An 18,124-nucleotide genomic window follows, 5' to 3' on the forward strand; every position below is an offset into this window, starting at 1 on the left:
CTGAGCAGCTCCCGGCGACTCTCCAGCAACGCCAGCATCACCTTGCGCAGGGAAGTGAATTTGTATTCTTCGCGTTCCTGCATCGAAGAAGATAGTGAACAAAAAAAAAACAACGCAAACATAAATATCGCAAAATTCACAACACATCGCCGTCATCGTGCAAACCGCGAACCACACCACGGGAATTAGCATACAATCGATCTTGGCTTTTGGTGCATGCATACGTACCACGAACAAGCGTTTCCATATTTCGGACCATTCGCGCAGCACTAGCGTGCATTCTGCAACCACAGGGTCCACCTTCGACAGATCCTTGAGATGGATGTAAGACTTCGGGAAGAGGCCCACTTTGCGCGGTTTTCTCGGGCAGGTGCCCCGGAACCAGTAGGTTGTCTCCTCGAGTATTTCCACACAGTCGCCCACGTCCAGGGCGAGCCCGTGAGTCACGTCACCGTGCCAGTTGTGTATCGCTGTGTTGGAAGAGGGGTAATAGGAGAAGAAAAAAAACTTACATTAGAAACCCCAATTACACGCCATCAACTATCCACCAAACATCTTGATGAGTTGATCGTCAATTTACGCGAACTAGCCTTTAGCGAAGCGACCGCGCGACGGATAAGGATAAGATCGTGTTCCCCACTTGATGGCCATGAATCATCACCGAGAGCCCCCATACTGAGAGATGAATGAATTTTTCCATCCACCTAATATTATCTCATTTCCATTAGCACATTACCGCCGCCGCCGCGTCGACCAGACGGCTTACAACTGGCACACCCACGATCCGCCGGTGGACGGTAAACAAAACCCGCGAAAACAGTTGTACATGTGGCGAAGGTGGCCACCGCTTCCACGCTATTCCACGGAAACCCGGGAAGGGAGAGCTTACTCATTCGGTAATGCATTGAACTTAAAAAGCGAGCCATTGTGCGGGATGAGCGAAGAAAAACTGGATAGCGGACAGCAGAAACAAACCACAAAAGTAAACATACGTTTTGTACGGACTGCAATCCAGAAAAAAAACCTACGCACCATCCTTTATGCCAATGCCAACAGAGACCGATCGAGGACCACGGTTTGGTGATCGATTGTATTGTTTTGAATATGTGTAATCTCTCTCGTTTCAAACCTAACTTAACAAACTAATCTCGGAGAGCAGCACCAGTGATGATATGATCGAGTGCATGCAGCATAGTTACCGTGCATAACAACCACAGCATAGCTAGAGTGATTGCAATATTCCAAATACGGCATTGTTCAACCGCATGGAGGCAAAGTGTTTAGACAACAGATGCTGTGCATGTGGCAAACGTTTCCTCTCTCTCTCTCTCTTCCGGAAAGACATCTGTCACAGGCATAAAACATGGGAATTCCAGCAATTAACATTCCCAGTTAAGCCCTGAACTAAGCCGCGAAAGTAGCGACCAACATTACACGGTGAATGTAGAATATTGAACAAGATCGCTCTAAAAAAACTGATCCCTCCAGCACATGAGAAGTGAGTCAGCCAATGATCTGTGCAAATTGTTAGGCCATCAACCCGCGGATCATCTGAACGTGCCTAGAGCTGCATTATCGTGCAAACTGCGTCACGCGGCGTACGGTAGGATTGCCCCTGTGAAAGATGTGACTTGGTTCATTGTTAGATGGAAAGAAAAGAAAAAAGGCGACCAACATGGCTGCCTGCTGCTTCATTTAACGCACGAGAACTCTCTGTTTCTTCTGCCATGATCGTGATGGATCGCTTTTTGTCCTCCCCGCTCGACGATTCAATCAAGCGACACTCTTTTCCAGTCTGGCCGTTTGCAGCACATAGCGCGTACGTACACGCCCAAGTGACCAAGTGACACATTCATCGGAGGAGGGAACGAACTCCACGGTTAATTGCTTAAATACGAACAAACGACATTTCGGTGGTCCCCTATTAACTGACCTCCGACGGCACCGGTGGGGGTCACAGCAAGCAAGCAAGTGGTAGGAAGAAGAAATTGAAGTTTATTTTAACCATGATGTCAGTTGTCGACACGAAACATATCATAATGTAGCGTAATTGGCGTGCAGTAGTTTGCTCAACATAAAAACTATCGAGGCAGCATTTATAGTTCGGATCGCACCATTATGCTTAGAATGATCGAGATTGATGATCGGTTAGGAAATCAAGTGCCCCACACACATACACCATTAGCCACCATACATCGTACTTCTAAACAGCATCCACCACATGGCAGTGATAGGTTCCAGTAAGAAGTCACATGTTGCACCACTCGATGCTCGAACAGATCGAACGGAAGCACTCAGCAGTATTAGAATGTGAACAGCAGCAGAGCTCTATCATAACGGTGCATAGAACGAAGCATCAGAACTACGGCCAAGTGTTAAAGCATGGTTTTCTCACCCCACAGAACACCAGACAAGAGACCAAAAGATCCCCAAAGGGGATGGTTCCGGTTTCAAAACGCAACCCATCTTTTTCTCCCTTTCTCTCTCTTGCTCTTCCATTCCTTTTTTTCTTTACCAACCACATTGGAAGTTGCAGAGCGATGAGTACATAAATACTGACGAATTCCCCACCCCTACGCGCGCAATGATGAATTGCACCCAGGACAGATCCAGTGATCCTCCAGCTCTGTCTGTCTGTCGCCTGTTCTTGGGTTACATCGCAAAGAGCAAGATCGGATCAAGACAAGGGGCATTCCACGACGGCATACCGGCATCCGGTAGCCGACCGTATCGTCCTCCGGCAACCCAACAATTGATTGTGCATTGCACAAGTGAGTTGTTTCGATTAAGTAAATCAGATATCTTGCCGCGTTACGTTGTTGTTACTCTTCAGTGATGCACCCGCCACAGTGTCACATTGCACACCGTATCCGGGTAAGTCCAGGGAGGCGGGTTACGAGTCAAAGTAAAACCAACACATGGTGGAAGCCGCGTTGAAGACGTCTCATAAGGGCCGGAAGGAAAATAATCATAAAAATGCACCAGTCAACCGTCTGTCTGATGGCCTGTGGGGATGTTTTTGGGTGGATAAGATTAGCTGCAACAGCGAATGGGACAACGCGTCCCATCGTCCCGGGAGGGGGGGATACGCGGTATCTTCATCACTCAAAAAGGCAACCAAACCAAACCAGGGAACATCATTTGTCGTTTCATATTTATAGTTTGCCCGAAAGGTTACGCTTGCAGCGGCGAGCGATTCATTAGCATTTCCAACGTGGCAGCAGCTTTCTTGACGCTATGGTCCTCGCTACCGTCCACCATTCGTACACGATCCGATCGTCAGTCCGCGGAGTTCGCTGCGAAGATGCTTATTTATAGCTTCCCATTTTTTCTTCCCGCTTTGAAACATCGATCGGCGGCCAGCGGCAGCAATTGGTAATAAAAGGTGGGGTTTGGGGAATGGAAATCGGCGAGCAACACCTTGCTCTGCCCGTGGAAGACACGGGCGCAGCACACATGCTGCAGCACCATCGCCCGGAGTAAGGAAGACGACGAAGCACAGGAAACGCGGTGGCCAACCTTGACTGATCGACCGCTCTCGTCGACTCCTGGCCGGTTCGACCGGCTGCTCCGGTCGTAACCTTAAGACCGCTGATCGATAGCCGCACACGTGCGAGACGGCGAGAGCGAGAGCGGATTGGGGGGGCATTAAATTACACTCGCGCATACGTGTACGTGGTGAACTGAGCTGCTCTGGAGCTTATTTTTCATTCATAAGTTAATTCCGATCACAGTGAGTACCCCCCACCGTTGCCAGATAGTGCCGAGTACGTGCGCAGCAGCCGGAAAATCGAATTTTATTAATCGCACGCTCGCGGTGGAAGCTACAAGGGTTTTGCGGTAGGTCGTTGGGAACGAAGTGCATTCCAAGGTGGAAATTATGTTTAGGCACTGGCCAAGGAATGCACCTGGGGAATGTTGAGCGACCGAGGAATGCACCTGAGGAGTCTTACACAGTTGTGGGACATTCAGTTGAAAGGATCAAAACTGAGACTTTCAAGCAATACTATAATTTCCCACAGATTTGTTAATTGTTGGAGTAAGGTATAGGCCAGTATCTCGCAAATATACGAAAAGAAAGAAGGGCGAAAAAGACGGATAAATAACATAAAATGAATAAAAGTATACGAACATTTTGCATTTATTAACATTTAACACTAAAGTTAAATTAACAGACAGTTATTCTTGAGTTTTCTTTTCGATTAGTATTAATAGTTATAAACCTTCACAAACCGGTTCCCAATATGACTGTTAATGCGAATATTCAAAACTATAAAAACTGGTAAAAAGAAATCAGGAATGATTTTCGTTAAGAAAATTACAAATCAATCCATCAATTCAATCACAAGATCATAAATCTCTTGCTTATTGGTGCGGTGCTGTGGGTGTTCTTTCTATCCTTTCGCACTCCTCCCCCAGCGAAGGGAGGAAGCCAAATGTCAAGTTGTTAAAGTATTAATTTCCAATCACTTGAGCAGCCAGCCAGGTTGATAGAGTATCGGGCATGAGCACCGGGGCCTGTGCACAGCTGTTGGTTTCGATTTTCAACCGGATTTTCGCTGCCAAAATGTCGTCCGTTCCCTTTTGGCACCCAGCCGAACCAACCAAGGCCGGGGGAGAGATGCAAGGTCATCACGCGAAGTGCGGGTCCACACAGCAACGGGTTGAATGACATCGTTGCTGCAAGGTAGGAAGCACCACCGCATGCTGCCGCCCGCCCTCCGCGCTTCACTGCAGGTTGTAGTCGTGCTGACCTTGGTACATATATTTTCACACACTTCATGCTCCTGCTGCACCGGGACCCCCGAAAGTGCCACGAAGAAAGCGAAAGCGATACGGAAGAAAACACGGAGAAGAAGGAATGAAGGGGAAATGTGCATCATAGGCGTTAACATTAATCGGTCCGTTGTTTTGTGTGATGATCGGATGGAATGGTGTTGAGATTTTTGATGTGAAATACAGCTTCAAATTGATTATTATGAAATAGATTGAAGCATCCCATAAGATTCATATAAGAGGACGAGATTATATCATGGAAAAGTTTCAGTGATTTGTCGATCAAATCCAATTTCAATTTATAAAGAAAGCGTAATATTAAATGTAAATTACAAACAAAATTGTAAATATGCTAGCCGGATTGTTTAGAAAGTTCTATTTGAAATTTGGCGATAACCGTGATAAGTTATCATCCGAGTTTTATATTCGGGGTAACAAAAAAATAGTATTCAGTGCGAATAGGGGATTTGAACCTCTTTGATATGGATAATGTTAAGTTAAGACATCTGCAGATAGCAATTGTAACAGGATATAGCGCCAAGTTGTTTAATTGAACTAATTTGTTTAATTCATTGTGTGCTCCTATACTTTTCTATATTTTGTATACCTTATTTGTACATAATTTATGATTAATTAGGCCTGCAAAAAACCTTTTTAAGATTCACATGTGTTAATCTCATTTATAAACAAAAGGATTGAATAGATTTTTAAGAACGAGATGAGCGGGCGAACGATAACTGGTTCGGATGTTCCTGTTTTAACTTTATGATGAGGAAAAGGTTTAGAAGTGACTTCGAGTGTATGATGATGATGTTTCTCTCACTGTAAATTAACTGTGCACTCGGTCCTTGTCGTAAACGCGTGTAGCTTGTCCAAAGGCTGCGATCAGAAGAGGAAGAGAGATTCCCAGCTCGCTATGATGTGTAAGGCGCGTTGCTAGGCAACGCGCAAGGTATGCTGAGACTTCATGAAAACGCCAAAAATATTTTGGCCAAGACTTCCACAGATTAATGTTCTAACTGCGTTCTAATAATGCTAAACACATTCAGCACAGCCACAAAAATGTGTCTGCTTTGGACCAAATTAACGTCAGCTCATCATTTCCTTTTAAAGAACTGTTTCTTCCCCTTCTTTCACAATATATTCCCATCTACTATATTCTAATAATGCTAAAGACACGTCAAGTACAGTGTGGCCAGGGCCATTTAAAAAGGTTCTCTCTGCCCTGAATGATGCCCTTTTGCCTATGTTAACACAGAGACACATCCAGCTAACCAATCAGCAGGAAAATAATGCTGTAGCCGCGCGACCCACGAAACATAAGCCGCTGGGCGCGTTGGCGGTCGCACCGGATATCACGCACCCGCTAACCGTTTCCGTTTATTCCGACCACCGGAAGACAGCGAACCATAGCTGGTATGGGACCGCCAGCCAAACGTGGTCACACTTGTCCCTGAGATGGCACTCTGGACGCCACAGAACCGCCACAGAATTACTCAACCGAACATCGTGTTGCGGTCGTGCGGGGAGGACAGCGTTGAACGGAGGTGTCCGTGATGTCCGCATCCGTCGTATGCAAATTATGCTTCCCGTCAACTTACTACACTCCTTCTCTCGCTCACTCGCAAACACCCTCTCACGCTCTCTTTCATTTGATCTTTTTCGTCAAAATTTAAACATAAACAAGTGCACGCAGCAGGCTCGGCGGTGTGCGATGCTCTCATCGAACAACATTGAGTCACTCGCTTGGGGATGGTATTTCCTCTTTCAAACGTTCTAGTATCTATGGAAACGCGCTGGTTACTTGTTCGGTCGGTCGAAGAAAATAAATAGTAGAGCAGTACGCATCCGGTGACCAGTCGCCTACTCCACTCTGGTTGATAGGACCGGAAAACAAAGGCAACGGCAACAGCAGCTTAGAGATCACGAGAGAGACATCTCCATAAACAACTTGTCCGCGAAATCGCCCTCCTCGCCTTGCCCTCAGCCTCTGATCTGTGGGTCTGGGCCCGGATCAAGGCCTCACTCGCTCAATGTTTGCTCAATTCCTTGTGCCCTTCAACCCATCATCGACGTGGCACGGTGTTATGATGCCGGAGGCCCCTTTCTCACGTTGTCTCGGCGCGCGCGTCGGCTTTTGCATCCGCGCGTCACGCGGGATAGGAAAGTGAACTCAAATTATTCAATTGCAGGAAAGGCGAGCGAGAACAAGAAGGAACACAAATGTGTATGTTTGTGTCCCATTATCAAGGCAGCCCGGAGTCCCATCGCATCGGCTATCAGATGTGAGGCCGCTCGTTATCTTGAACGGTTTAGTTCGTTGGCTTGGCTACGAAAGCGGCAACCGGCAAGTCGTGTGGCAACTTGTGACAAACTGCGTTCGAAGCCATCTTCCTCTGTGCTCCCTTCTGGCTACTGTGCAAAGTTCTCGCTTGCGTTATCGGCCGTAACCGTTGCTTTCGGGTACTAGCTGCTGGCTCTCTGCAAGTGGGTGTAAAAGATGAGCCCAAGGGAAAACCCCTTGGGCTAGACATTCGTCTTCCCTAGAATGATTCCCCTCGATTCACTTACCAACACCATGTTTGTTGCTTGTCGGTGACCAAATCATGTTTTGTTTTGTTTTTTTTCTTTACAACTTTCCAACGAGCACGCCACTTAGGGACACAATCACGGTTATCACACAAGCACACAACACTGAGAGATTCAGTTTAGTGAGACTAGGATGAGGTTTTTGAGAGATTCTTATGTTTGGCACTAGAAAGAATGGCGCACATATCCTGGCACCAGGGTGGTCAGGTCAGGCCTGGACGCTTATCACTACAAACCATCTTCGTCTTAATCGATAGAGATTCGAGAAGATGCACTCCGTCACACACGGCGCCTTGCCACTTTAGGTCAGGGATTTGCAATTCCCTATACCCCAGCGGAGGCACTCCTTAAGCATCGTATGGAGGACAATCACCATTCACTGCGGCTGCTGCAAAGGAAAGAGCACACAACAAATATGAGCTAACACAACAATAAACACTAGTGGCACCGAGCTACTGATTTCCGCTAAGACACCCGACGCAGCAGGCGGTCCTGGGTAGGGGTGGTGGTCGTTTGCAATCCCACACTTCCGGTGGTGGCACAAACTTTCTCCTTCCAGCATCCCCACGAGGGTTATCGGAAAGGGTTGACGACGGCGATACGAGCCGATCTCTGGGAACGATATTTACTGGACCTTCGACCATCACACCCGCTCGCTTGTATCGCTTTCACCTTCCTCTACGGCTCGACGGAGAGGAGACACAAGCGGCCGTTTTACAGCATCAAAAGCACTTTTTCCTCCCGGCGTTCAAGTAATGCGGAGAAAAATCAATAAAACCATCGCCACACAGCCTGCGCGCATCACACAATCACACTATCTTGCTCGCCTCGCTCACAATAAACACAACGAACGAACGGGGATGGGAATTGACAGCGAAAAGCGGAAGGATCACTGTTTAGAACCAGATTAACTCTTCTTATCGGGTGTTTTTTTTTCGGCAGGACACCGGCGTGAACACGACTAATCTGCGAAACGCACTAACCGCAGCGTCTACTTGCAGCAAGCCACGGGAAGACGCATTCAGCAAACGGTTACTTCGCGCACTCACTGCCAGGCACACCTTACGCTCTGCAGTGACTCCTCAGTGACTCCTGCTAGTGGCTGGCAAGAGAATCTACTACTACCGAACGCCGACCGGTCCGGCATTCCGATCTAGCTGACGCGAACACTAATTCCCCCCGGACGGATGTTGACCCAGCTGCACAACCCCGTCACCGATTGCCACCGCTGCGATCCAGGAACTTGCGAAAACTAAAAATGCTCACGAAGTAATAACGCTCGGTAGCAGGCAGGCACGCACGCTCCGAAAACGCGCACCAAATGTCCCGCTGGAGTCTTCCGCAGGGAATAAACGCCTCTTCGAAACGGGGTGCGGTTCCACGGCCAGCCAATATCCGTCCCAGAACGCACCGGGGACAGAACCGTGTTTCACCGATGCTCAGCGCACTGACCACCGGAAGGGGAAACCACTTTTGCACCGTACGTGAACAAGGAAGTCGATGGCACCATCGACGGAGATGTGGCCTCTTATTGAAGCCTGTTATTATTGTTGTTGCGAGCGAAGGAAACGCGCGCACCCTCCTCGATTGAACTGTAAACCCCACACGGTTCTCTCTCTCTCTCTCTCTCTCTCTCTCTCTCTCTCTCTCTCTCTCTCTCTCTCTCTCTCGGTTGGTTCTGGGCGATTTCACGTCCGTGTTTCTTGGGGTTCCGTGTTTCGGGTGTTTTTGATTCGAACGCCGGCGCGACGACGACGAAAAACACCACAACAAAAATGCCTTTCTGTTTATACCGGCAGGTTCCGCGCTTCAAGATGATTTTCCGCTGTTTTTCCGAAGTTTTTCCCAAGTTTTCCATTCCGGTCCTGAAAAGTTAAGCGATGCGCCGTTCAGCGCTGAGTCACCCTGTGATCGATGAGCGGTCTTGTTAGTGAGGCCGCATTTGTTTACCACCGGCCTGACAGTAGGTTGGTGCAAAAGTGGTTCAAACATTTTCACTTTCGTTTCACCGCCCTAAACTTGCACAACATTTCGTTCGGGGGATGGTGTATTTTATTCTTAAACAAAAACAATACCTTATGCGAAGAGGTACAAGAGCAATCATAAACACAGGAACAACAGCGAGCACCCGGCACCGGTACACTACACGGCGATATTCCTAGCACCGGCTACGGCTACGGTCAGTTGTTCGCTGGCGGAACCGTTGCTGCTGCTACTGCTGTTACTATTGCCGGGACTAATGACGGTTTTCGAACGCTGATCGTCGGTATGTCCTTTGTAAAGCGTACCGAGAACGATTCCGAGGAACAGTATTAGTCCAACCTGGTGGTTGGAGATGAACTTGCTGGCACAATCCGTCGGGTTGTGGATGTTAAGAGAGTTGATCTGGAAAACAGTTCAAGTGTCTGGTTAATTTAATTGCCATCCATGAACGTGCACCAACCATCCATAAACTCGATCTTACCTGTTGCGCAAGGTGGGCTGCAATCAGCCCAACCGATGTGTAGTATGGCCACGTTTGATCACACGCAGCTCCAGCGGCCATCAGATTCACCAACATCGCTCCAGTGAACCCGCTGAGCCACAGCTTCGTGTTGTCTCCGAATCGTAAGGCGGTCGATTTGATGCCAATCAGCAAGTCGTCCACCTTGTCCTGGTGGGCATAGATCGTGTCATACACGATCGTCCAGCATACGCCGGCAGCATACAGAGGCAAGCAGGCGGCCCAGTCTACCGTTCCCTGCGTGGCGCTCCAGCCTAGCAGAGCACCCCAGTTGAATGTCGCACCAAGCATCAGTTGGGGCCAGTACGTGATGCGCTTCATGAGCGGATAGACGATGACTAGACCGAGCGAACTGGCACCGAGCAGGATGGAGTACCAGTTGAGCTGCAGTAGAACCGTTAACCCAACACCGAGCTGGGCGGCCAGAAACACCACCGCATCGAACGGCGATATCTCTCCTGCAACCAGTGGTCGATGCTTGGTGCGTTCCACCTTCGCGTCGATATCACGATCCCAAAGATCGTTGATCGTACAACCGGCACCACGCATGACGAACGCTCCCACACCGAACAGTCCCAGCATGAGCGGATCAGGCCAGCAACCCGCCGGTGCACTCAGCGCAATACTCCAACCACATGGCCAGAAGAGTAACCACGAACCGATGGGACGATCGATGCGCATTAATCGAGCGTACGGGGATATCGCCTGTTTCCAGCTGCTAGCGACGCTTTGCGACGGTTCCACATTGACCTCTGTCGATCGACCGTGTCTCTTACGACTATTATCACTAGCGACACCCCGGACACCGACGGTGTTCACAGTTTTTGGTATAACTTGCAGACAGCGGCTCGCATGTTTTTGTCTCGCGCCATTAGCCACAGCCGGACTGTTTGCGGCGAGCACTTGCCATGCCGGCATAGAGGAGGAAGTGTAGGCACCCCTGATGGTTCGAGTCGCTGCTGGCCAACATACTGCAGACCGGCTGAGATCGAGTACGGTTAAGGCGGGAGCGGAGTGTTTATCTTTTGGTGGCCAGCTGGGACGAGCGACAACGAAGGTGCTCCTTGAGACTAGCCTCCGGATCATCGCTTGCGCCGGATCGTCGAGGTAACGCGCCTTGGTTTGGGTTTTGTCTTTGATGTTATGGCAAACGCGAAAGCACCGCTCTCCGCGCCTCACATCATCGTTCCCGTATGCAAATTCAGAATTCGTCCTGATAAAAAAGCGGCTGCTTCTGAAAAAACACCACGAGTTAATTCGGTTATTCAACACATCTTATGAGCTCGCTCTAGAATTACGCTGAAAATCGCAATCCCAGCACAGGGTGTTCCCACACAGCGGACCTCGTGCGGAACTGTCACACTGACAGGGGAGAAATCCAGCGAAAAAACGTGTTTTGGTGCGGTTCGTCTGTGGATTCATCCTTTTTCCGGGCCCTTTATCCGGTGAAACAGGATCAAAAATGGCTCTGAAGGCTTTGAAATGTGAGTATAACGTGCGGAGGGAGCCAGAGATCCCTTTTATTCTAACCGAAACTCGATCCTCCCACGACAGGTCGCGGATCCAAGCGGGTGAAGGCTTCGCTGCGTTACAAAGTAATCAAGAAGATCGCCGAAAGTAAGCGCAAGAAGGCGAAGGAAGCGAGAAAGTTGCCGAAGCTGAAGAGCAAGAAACAGAAGCTGATCCAGGTACCAAACATCTGCCCGTTCAAGAAAGAGGTCCTGGAGGATGTGGAGCAGTACAAGCAGCAACAGGAGGAGCTTCGATTGAAGCAAAAGGAGCAACAAAAGCAACTGCGCCAGGATGCGCTCCGCTCCAAAACACTCCAGTCCATGGTGGCCGAGGCCGAGAAGCGAACGGATCAGTTCGGTGATGGTCAGGAGCAGGCACAGGAAGAAGAGGAGTACGCTAACTTCAACACACAGGGCAAAGAAAATTCGCTGAAGGCGTACTTCAAGGAGTTCAAGAAGGTTATCGATGCCGCCGACGTCATTCTCGAGGTGGTCGATGCCCGTGATCCACTCGGGACGCGTTGCCTGGAGGTGGCCAAAATTGTGCGTGAAGCACCGGGGCAAAAGCGGCTCGTGCTGATCCTCAACAAAGCCGATCTGGTGCCACGGGAGAATCTGGAACGCTGGATGAAGTACCTGCGCCGCAGCGGTCCCGTGATTCCGTTCAAGGCTACCACCCAAACGCAAAAGTCAAACATTGGCCAGAAGAAGTTTAAGGCGTCCAAAAACTTTGACTGTTCCCCTTGCATCGGTGCTGATCTGCTGAAGGAGCTGCTGGCCAACTACTGTCGTAGCGATAAGCTGCGCACATCGATCCGTGTCGGTGTGGTGGGATTGCCGAATGTTGGCAAAAGCTCGCTCGTCAACTCGCTGAAGCGTAAGCGGGCCTGCATGGTCGGGGCGAAGCCGGGTGTCACGAAGCAGATGCAAGAAGTACAGATCGATTCACACGTCAAGCTACTGGACAGCCCGGGTATTGTGTTCCAGCGCCCGAAGGAACAGGACCAGAACCGATTCTTTGCCCTACGGAACGCCCAGAAAGTGACCGAGATCCAGGATCCGTTTCCACTGGCCGTGGACATACTGAAGCGCGGTACGATGATGTATTTCTGCAAGCTGTACAACATAAGCGAGTTCCACACGCCGGACGAGTTTCTTGCTAAGAAAGCCATTCGCATGGGAGCACTAGCGAAGAAGGGTGTGCCGGATGTACGTAAAGCGGCCCGTTCACTGATCGAAGACTGGAACAGTGGCAAAATCAAGTACTGCACGCATCCCCCGGAGGAAAACGCCGACGAAGTGCATCTCGATGCTCAGCTTGTGAAGCCTTCCGAGAGTGGAGAGGAAGTGCCTGAGTTCAATCTCGATCAGCTGGACGCAATCGTGGCCCAGCTAGGCGATCAGTATGAGGCGAGCTTTGCCCGGACCGATGCAATGGATGAGGATGGTGTGAAGAAGGAGGACATTCTTACGATGGAAATCGATACGGGCGGACCGGTTAGAATGGAGCTTTCGAAAGATGATACCCGTAATCGGGCTATCGAAAAGATGCTCGCCACCGAAGGTACGATTATCGAACGAGAGGAAACCAAGGGTGATGGAAAGAGCCGCAAACGCAAGGTAAACGATTACGCCGAAGAGGAGAAAAAGTTCCGCAAAGATCCGATGTTTGCACTCGATGGCAACCAGACGACCAACCGGAATCTGAAGCAACAGCTGAAGAAGCGCAAGAAGCAGCAAAACAAACAGGAACAGGAAGAAGCCATGTCCGATACAGAGAAGCAAGATTACGATTTTAAGGAGGATTTCGATATGGATCAGGAGTGAATAACGAAAACCAATATAGCATCGTTATTAATGAGTAAAATCTTTAATTCGACTTGTTCGATTGAAATAAAAACGGTAAAGACCAATAAAAAAAAACAAACAAACCCACATCATTTCTATCTATATTCTGTTAGTATAAACGATCCCGTTTCGGGCATCCGTCGGAAATGTGATGCGCGTATGATGGCGAAAACGTGGAATACTACTTGTGCCTCATTGCCTGAGGATCGTTTGCCAACGAAGCAAAGTAAGCCGTTTCCTGCTGCCTGATGCGATCGAGAGCAGCACGTCGATCGCGGAAGTGGTGCCGCTGCATGAAAAGTCGCAGTGTCCACTCGATCATAAGTGTTGAAGTGAAAAATTCCGTATACTAAAAGCAGGTAGAAAATCTTTTCTTAGTCACTGGGAGTTTCAGTGAGAGTACCTGTTCCCATGGTATGTGTCTACTACCTTGCCCCGATCACGCTCCAACACGAATGCGTCCTCGAGATGGTCCAGCATGAGTAACTTCTGTTCCTCGTCGACTACATGCGTTAGATCGGTGTAATAGCACACTTCGGAGGATGTTTTCCAGTGGCGCTCGGTCAAATCTTTATACCGATAAAAGATATCTCGCAATTCCTCCTCGAAGCAGTCGAAGCTGCCAATGATCTCCTCGTTTGACATACTCATACAGTCGCTGTGAAAGTGAAGAATGGATTGTATCAGCTAGATTGCAGCCTGATAGTGGCACGCGCACATCACTTACAGCACTTCCAACGTTGGCGGCGGCTGCTTCTGTCCGATCGGTTTCTCTGCCAAGCCGTTTTCCGATGTTCCAGAGCTAGGCAGTGATCCAGTTTCCAGTTTCCGGGTAGCTTTCTTTTTACGAACACCATTTTTAAGCTTCAGGCTGTTCGTGCAGTTGCTGCTTTCCGATGTCGATGGTGGATCGTGAACATTCGGTGAACTTTTGGTTCTTCGCTTCTCTTCCTCAACAGTCTCAGCGAGGTTGCGCGTGATCTGTTTGCTATTTCGGTGCAACACCTCTCGCTTATTGATCGATGATCCGCCGTGGCTGCTACTGCCCTGGCGCTTTTTTAAAGTTCTTCCTTCCTTCAGTCTTTTCTCTGGTGGTGGCGATGTATCGTCGGCAAACATATCCTTATCACTTCCGCTTTTGCACGCTAATTCTTCCCCACTTCCCTGACCCCCAGCCGGATCGTACTCTTCGTCATCTGAACCGAATAGGTTGCGCTCTCTCTTGACCGATGTGCCATGAGCTGCGGGTGGCTCCTTGGGCGATTGAGACGAAGGCACGTACAACACGTTTGAAGGTTTGCGATCGGTAGTATCGGGTGTGTAGGGATCCGGTTCCGGATCTGCATCAGTCTTCGTTCTGCTACCAATTTTAGAAGGCTTGTAGGTACGCTTGGTAGCGATGGATTGGCCGTTGATTGTGGCCGGTACATACTCAATGGTGCTAGCGTGTTCTTTCCCGATCTTATCAACCCCATTCCTGCTAAGCGGCTCGGGGTGATACTCCTCATATTCCAGTGATCCGGCATCGATTCCCCGTTCAGTACTTTTCGTCTCCGCAAAGGAGGCTCGGGCCGCTTTGAGCTCCTCGATTTCCTTCACCAATCGTAACACGGTCTTTTCACGATCGTCGATTTTGTTAAACAATACTTGACCCTGATCGCTGATCTCCACGTAGACGCAGCTGTCGTGTAAGGCCGAGGATTTCTCCCTAAACAGTCCGTTCAGCGTGTTGCGAAAGTGTTTATCGCGGAAATTGTACTTCATCTGTAGATAGGGACGATCTTTACAATGCAAACGGTACTCTTGATTTAGCTGAAACGGACTATCCTTGTTCACGTCCTGGCCGTGTTCGGGCAAATGCCTGCGGAACAGATCGTACAGTCCGGTGTACACGAACGATTGCCAGACATCGCGCGTCAGATACTTGTTGCGCGCGGCCGTCTCTAGCCCTCCGGCGGAAACCGCATCCTGGGGCACTGTTAGTGGAACAACGACGATGTCCGCCAGGATGTACCTTTCGCCAAACTGGAAGTGTAGTTAGTCGTAAGAAAAGGTAGGAAATGTTTGCCAGGCTCAATGCAGGATGCAAGTCGTTTAGTAACCTTCAGTTTCTCGATTAAATGTGATGCTGCCATCTGGAATCTTAGATTTTTCGTTGCTTTCTCCGGAACGGCTTCCGCTAGGATATCTCGCACGCAGATGTTGGCATACTTCTAGCAGAGCACTCTTGATCAACAAAAGTGGGTAAGACCTCGGACGATTCTTCTTTCACACAACACGAACGAATACAAATCTTAATGGTCTAGAACAATAAAATATCCCTAAAATACACGACACAAACAATTACGGCCAAAAACACACAAAACACCGCGCTCCTTAAGAGGGTGGCGGGGGGAGGAGGGGTGCTGTCAACGTAGGATTTGACAGCTAATTGAGTTTGTGCAGCGTTTACATGCACGGGTTAAAAGCAAAACAAGACATTCCTGGAACGCAGCTCGCAACACTTTTCGGTGCAGTTTTTGGCGGTTTTTCGTTCCGGAAAGGATGTGGATCCGGGCTAAAAATGGAAGAAATCACCCTTTACGATACAACCAAATGCAAAACGATAGCCCTTCCGGCCTTGGAATGCGATCAAATCATCGGGCGCGGCGATTACCTAGAGGTAAGATCCTAACGCGTCTTTTCACGAAGTTTCATGTTTTTAATCGAGGCCATTTCTTTATCTTTATCTCATTCCATCGATAAGTGTGATGATAAGCGAGTATCACGAAACCACGGAACGCTACGATTGACCAAGGAAGGGGAAGATCCCGTTGTGCGTGTTACTGCACTGCATCCAACCAACTTTATATTCTATCGACTTAAACGGTCTGCGGGACAGCTCCGCCTGCTAAAAGACGAAAGTGTCCTTCTTAAACCGGGAGACCAGTTCGGACTTCTGCCGGATAGCTACTGGTTTGAGATTAAGGGAAAGGAAAGCAATAATGAAGAGGATACACAACCTCTAGAAGAGCCGTTAAATGGACAGGCAGATACACAACCTTCCGAACAAACTTTACGGGTACGCTCGGTTGATGAAGTGAACAGTGAAGCAAGTAACGATTTAGATGATGCGCCTAACACTGCACCGAGCGCGAAACGTAAACCCGATGATACGGCTAATGATGAAACGGAATCAGACGGGGCAAGAAAGCGAATTTGTACGGATGATGGGGATGGCCAAGTTGCATCCACTTCGTCAACTCCTTCAACAAATACCAACAGCACGAGTACACAAGACGTAGATAATCTTGTAAAAACCGTTAAAGCAGATCCCGATACGACGCCTTCTGCATCGATCGTGACGGTCGTTAAGCCCGACCCGGATGGAACGGTTGGTGCGACGAACGATGTGAAGCCCATACTATCTAGCGCACCCAGCCTTGCTGCCAATGCAGCACCGTTACGTCCGTCTTGTGATTTTGGGATCCGATGCTACCGTGCTGGCAGCGATCATCGGACGCAATTTGCCCATCCAGGCGATCTTGATTACAGGAGACCAAACTTTCCTCCCGCACCGCCTGGCGCACCCTTGTGTCCATTTGGCGCAAAGTGCTATCGACGAAATCCGCAGCATTTTGTAGACTTCCAGCATCCTGATCCGAGTAAGTATGATTCATCATTCTACGTACTTCCTCAACCAGCCTCGTTCGTTCGTCCCTTATCCCCTCCTGTAAACCGGCGTTCGGATCGTAGGAAAACTACTCCTACAAAATATCAGGACTTTGTGCTGGTCTAGAAGCGCATGTACTCCCTAGATTCTTGTGCAGTTTTATATCATTCATCTATAGTTTAACGAACACTAACAGTATCAACGGTCGGGTTCTATCATATGGTTTGGTTCAGTAGAAAAAAGTTGGATGTAGTTACTGTCTAGTAGAAATAGACCTAATAAAGAGTTTCGTTGTCCAAAAAAAAATCTTTTTGTTTTGACCCTGCACAGATATATATTTTTAGGTTTAACAACTAATTCACCCAGACGAAGGCCGCAAGGCGCAGCAGAAGGATCAGCAGAACATCGTCGTCGTCCTCCTCCTTTACTTTACTGGGAAGAAGACGACCTCGACGAGGAGGAGTCAGGAATTGATTTTGATGGTTCATCATCGGACGAGTACGTCCCAGGACGTGATGATGATGGAGACAGTGAGGAGGAAGCCAATAGTAACGACGATGAGAATTTGGAAGAATGATCTGAACGGGATGGTATTTGCGTTTGAATTATGCGCCGCTGCTATAAAATTCCTTCTCATAGATGTGCCTCAAATGCCGGCGATGTGCTGAATTGTTCTTGTAATAAATCGTATTCTTAAGTTTGTGAAATAAAAGAAGCCAGATTGATAATAATAGTTACTAACAAGTTTATGTTTTAAGGCAATGTCGAATACTACCAAACGAATTCTTTTCTCAAATAAACTAAATAAACAGATTGAATAGTGCGTGCAGCACATTGCTTTCTGATAGTTTGTTCTTTAACTGAACTGAACAGGATTAACGGGTCCTACAAACTCAATGCTCGAACATCCATTCAATGTCTTTACTTTGAACGGAAAAAATGTTTCAAAACGAAGAAATGAAGTACTGCATGGAAGTGGCAAAATTGTGCCGCAGCTGCCAACAATTAATTTGCAATTTAGTACCAGTACCGTGTATCGATGAGTTTGCAATACCCGGATTGAAGGACATTTTGGGCGTCCATCGAAAAATGGAACAATCCTCGCACAAAGGACATCCCGGATCTCTGAGTTATCTAAGTACGTTCCACAGGACCACACACCTGCGCAGGATGTGACCACCGGTATGGAAGCCAGACAATAAGCACTTGGCTGTGCGATATGGCACTTCTTGCAAGTTCAACAAT

General features: G+C 48.6%; 5 protein-coding genes across 11 annotated transcripts in view; 2 read left to right on the plus strand and 3 right to left on the minus strand.

Annotated features, from left to right (window-relative positions):
- Positions 1–9,298, minus strand: part of LOC126572206 (dedicator of cytokinesis protein 3) — a 62,569-nt gene extending 53,271 nt beyond the window's left edge. For 2 of the 6 annotated variants that reach the window (XM_050231336.1, XM_050231330.1), the window contains exons 1-4: positions 8,000–8,906; positions 7,348–7,753; positions 229–470; positions 1–77 (exon numbers count right to left, since the gene is read on the minus strand). The exon at positions 1–77 is cut by the window's left edge and continues 72 nt beyond it. In XM_050231336.1, the coding sequence (XP_050087293.1) occupies positions 1–77; positions 229–470; positions 7,348–7,384 (356 nt within the window). In that variant the 5' untranslated portion in view covers positions 7,385–7,753; positions 8,000–8,906. Of the gene's footprint in view, positions 78–228; positions 471–7,347; positions 7,754–7,999; positions 8,969–9,158 lie in introns of those variants that run through there. The other 4 variants (XM_050231333.1, XM_050231335.1, XM_050231331.1 and 1 more) reach the window with 4 other exon arrangements.
- A 102-nt stretch (positions 9,299–9,400) lies between these two features.
- On the minus strand, positions 9,401–11,072 carry LOC126572224 (4-hydroxybenzoate polyprenyltransferase, mitochondrial). Its single transcript, XM_050231367.1, has 2 exons — positions 9,830–11,072; positions 9,401–9,750 (listed from the first exon to the last, which is right to left on the minus strand). The coding sequence occupies exons 1-2, from the start codon at positions 10,952–10,954 to the stop codon at positions 9,508–9,510; spliced, it is 1,368 nt and encodes a 455-aa protein (XP_050087324.1). The 5' UTR covers positions 10,955–11,072; the 3' UTR covers positions 9,401–9,507.
- Positions 11,073–11,243: 171 nt separating this feature from the next.
- LOC126572225 (guanine nucleotide-binding protein-like 3 homolog) lies at positions 11,244–13,302 on the plus strand. Its single transcript, XM_050231368.1, has 2 exons — positions 11,244–11,352; positions 11,423–13,302. Exons 1-2 carry the CDS (start codon positions 11,331–11,333, stop codon positions 13,204–13,206), a joined length of 1,806 nt encoding a protein of 601 aa, XP_050087325.1. The 5' UTR covers positions 11,244–11,330; the 3' UTR covers positions 13,207–13,302.
- A 13-nt stretch (positions 13,303–13,315) lies between these two features.
- LOC126572227 (uncharacterized) lies at positions 13,316–15,575 on the minus strand. Its single transcript, XM_050231369.1, has 4 exons — positions 15,330–15,575; positions 13,955–15,252; positions 13,657–13,885; positions 13,316–13,576 (listed from the first exon to the last, which is right to left on the minus strand). Exons 1-4 carry the CDS (start codon positions 15,360–15,362, stop codon positions 13,409–13,411), a joined length of 1,728 nt encoding a protein of 575 aa, XP_050087326.1. The 5' UTR covers positions 15,363–15,575; the 3' UTR covers positions 13,316–13,408.
- Positions 15,576–15,690: 115 nt separating this feature from the next.
- Positions 15,691–17,612, plus strand: LOC126572228 (aprataxin and PNK-like factor). Of its 2 annotated transcripts, none has more exons than XM_050231370.1 (3): positions 15,691–15,889; positions 15,974–16,871; positions 17,224–17,612. In XM_050231370.1, the coding sequence occupies exons 1-3, from the start codon at positions 15,791–15,793 to the stop codon at positions 17,454–17,456; spliced, it is 1,230 nt and encodes a 409-aa protein (XP_050087327.1). In that variant the 5' UTR covers positions 15,691–15,790; the 3' UTR covers positions 17,457–17,612. The 2 variants fall into 2 exon arrangements, with proteins under 2 accessions (XP_050087327.1, XP_050087328.1); XM_050231371.1 differs by having other exon boundaries at positions 17,210–17,340.
- The last annotated feature ends 512 nt before the right edge of the window (positions 17,613–18,124 follow it).

Source organism: Anopheles aquasalis, chromosome 2 (assembly GCF_943734665.1).
Source record: "Anopheles aquasalis chromosome 2, idAnoAquaMG_Q_19, whole genome shotgun sequence".
NCBI lineage: Eukaryota > Metazoa > Arthropoda > Insecta > Diptera > Culicidae > Anopheles > Anopheles aquasalis.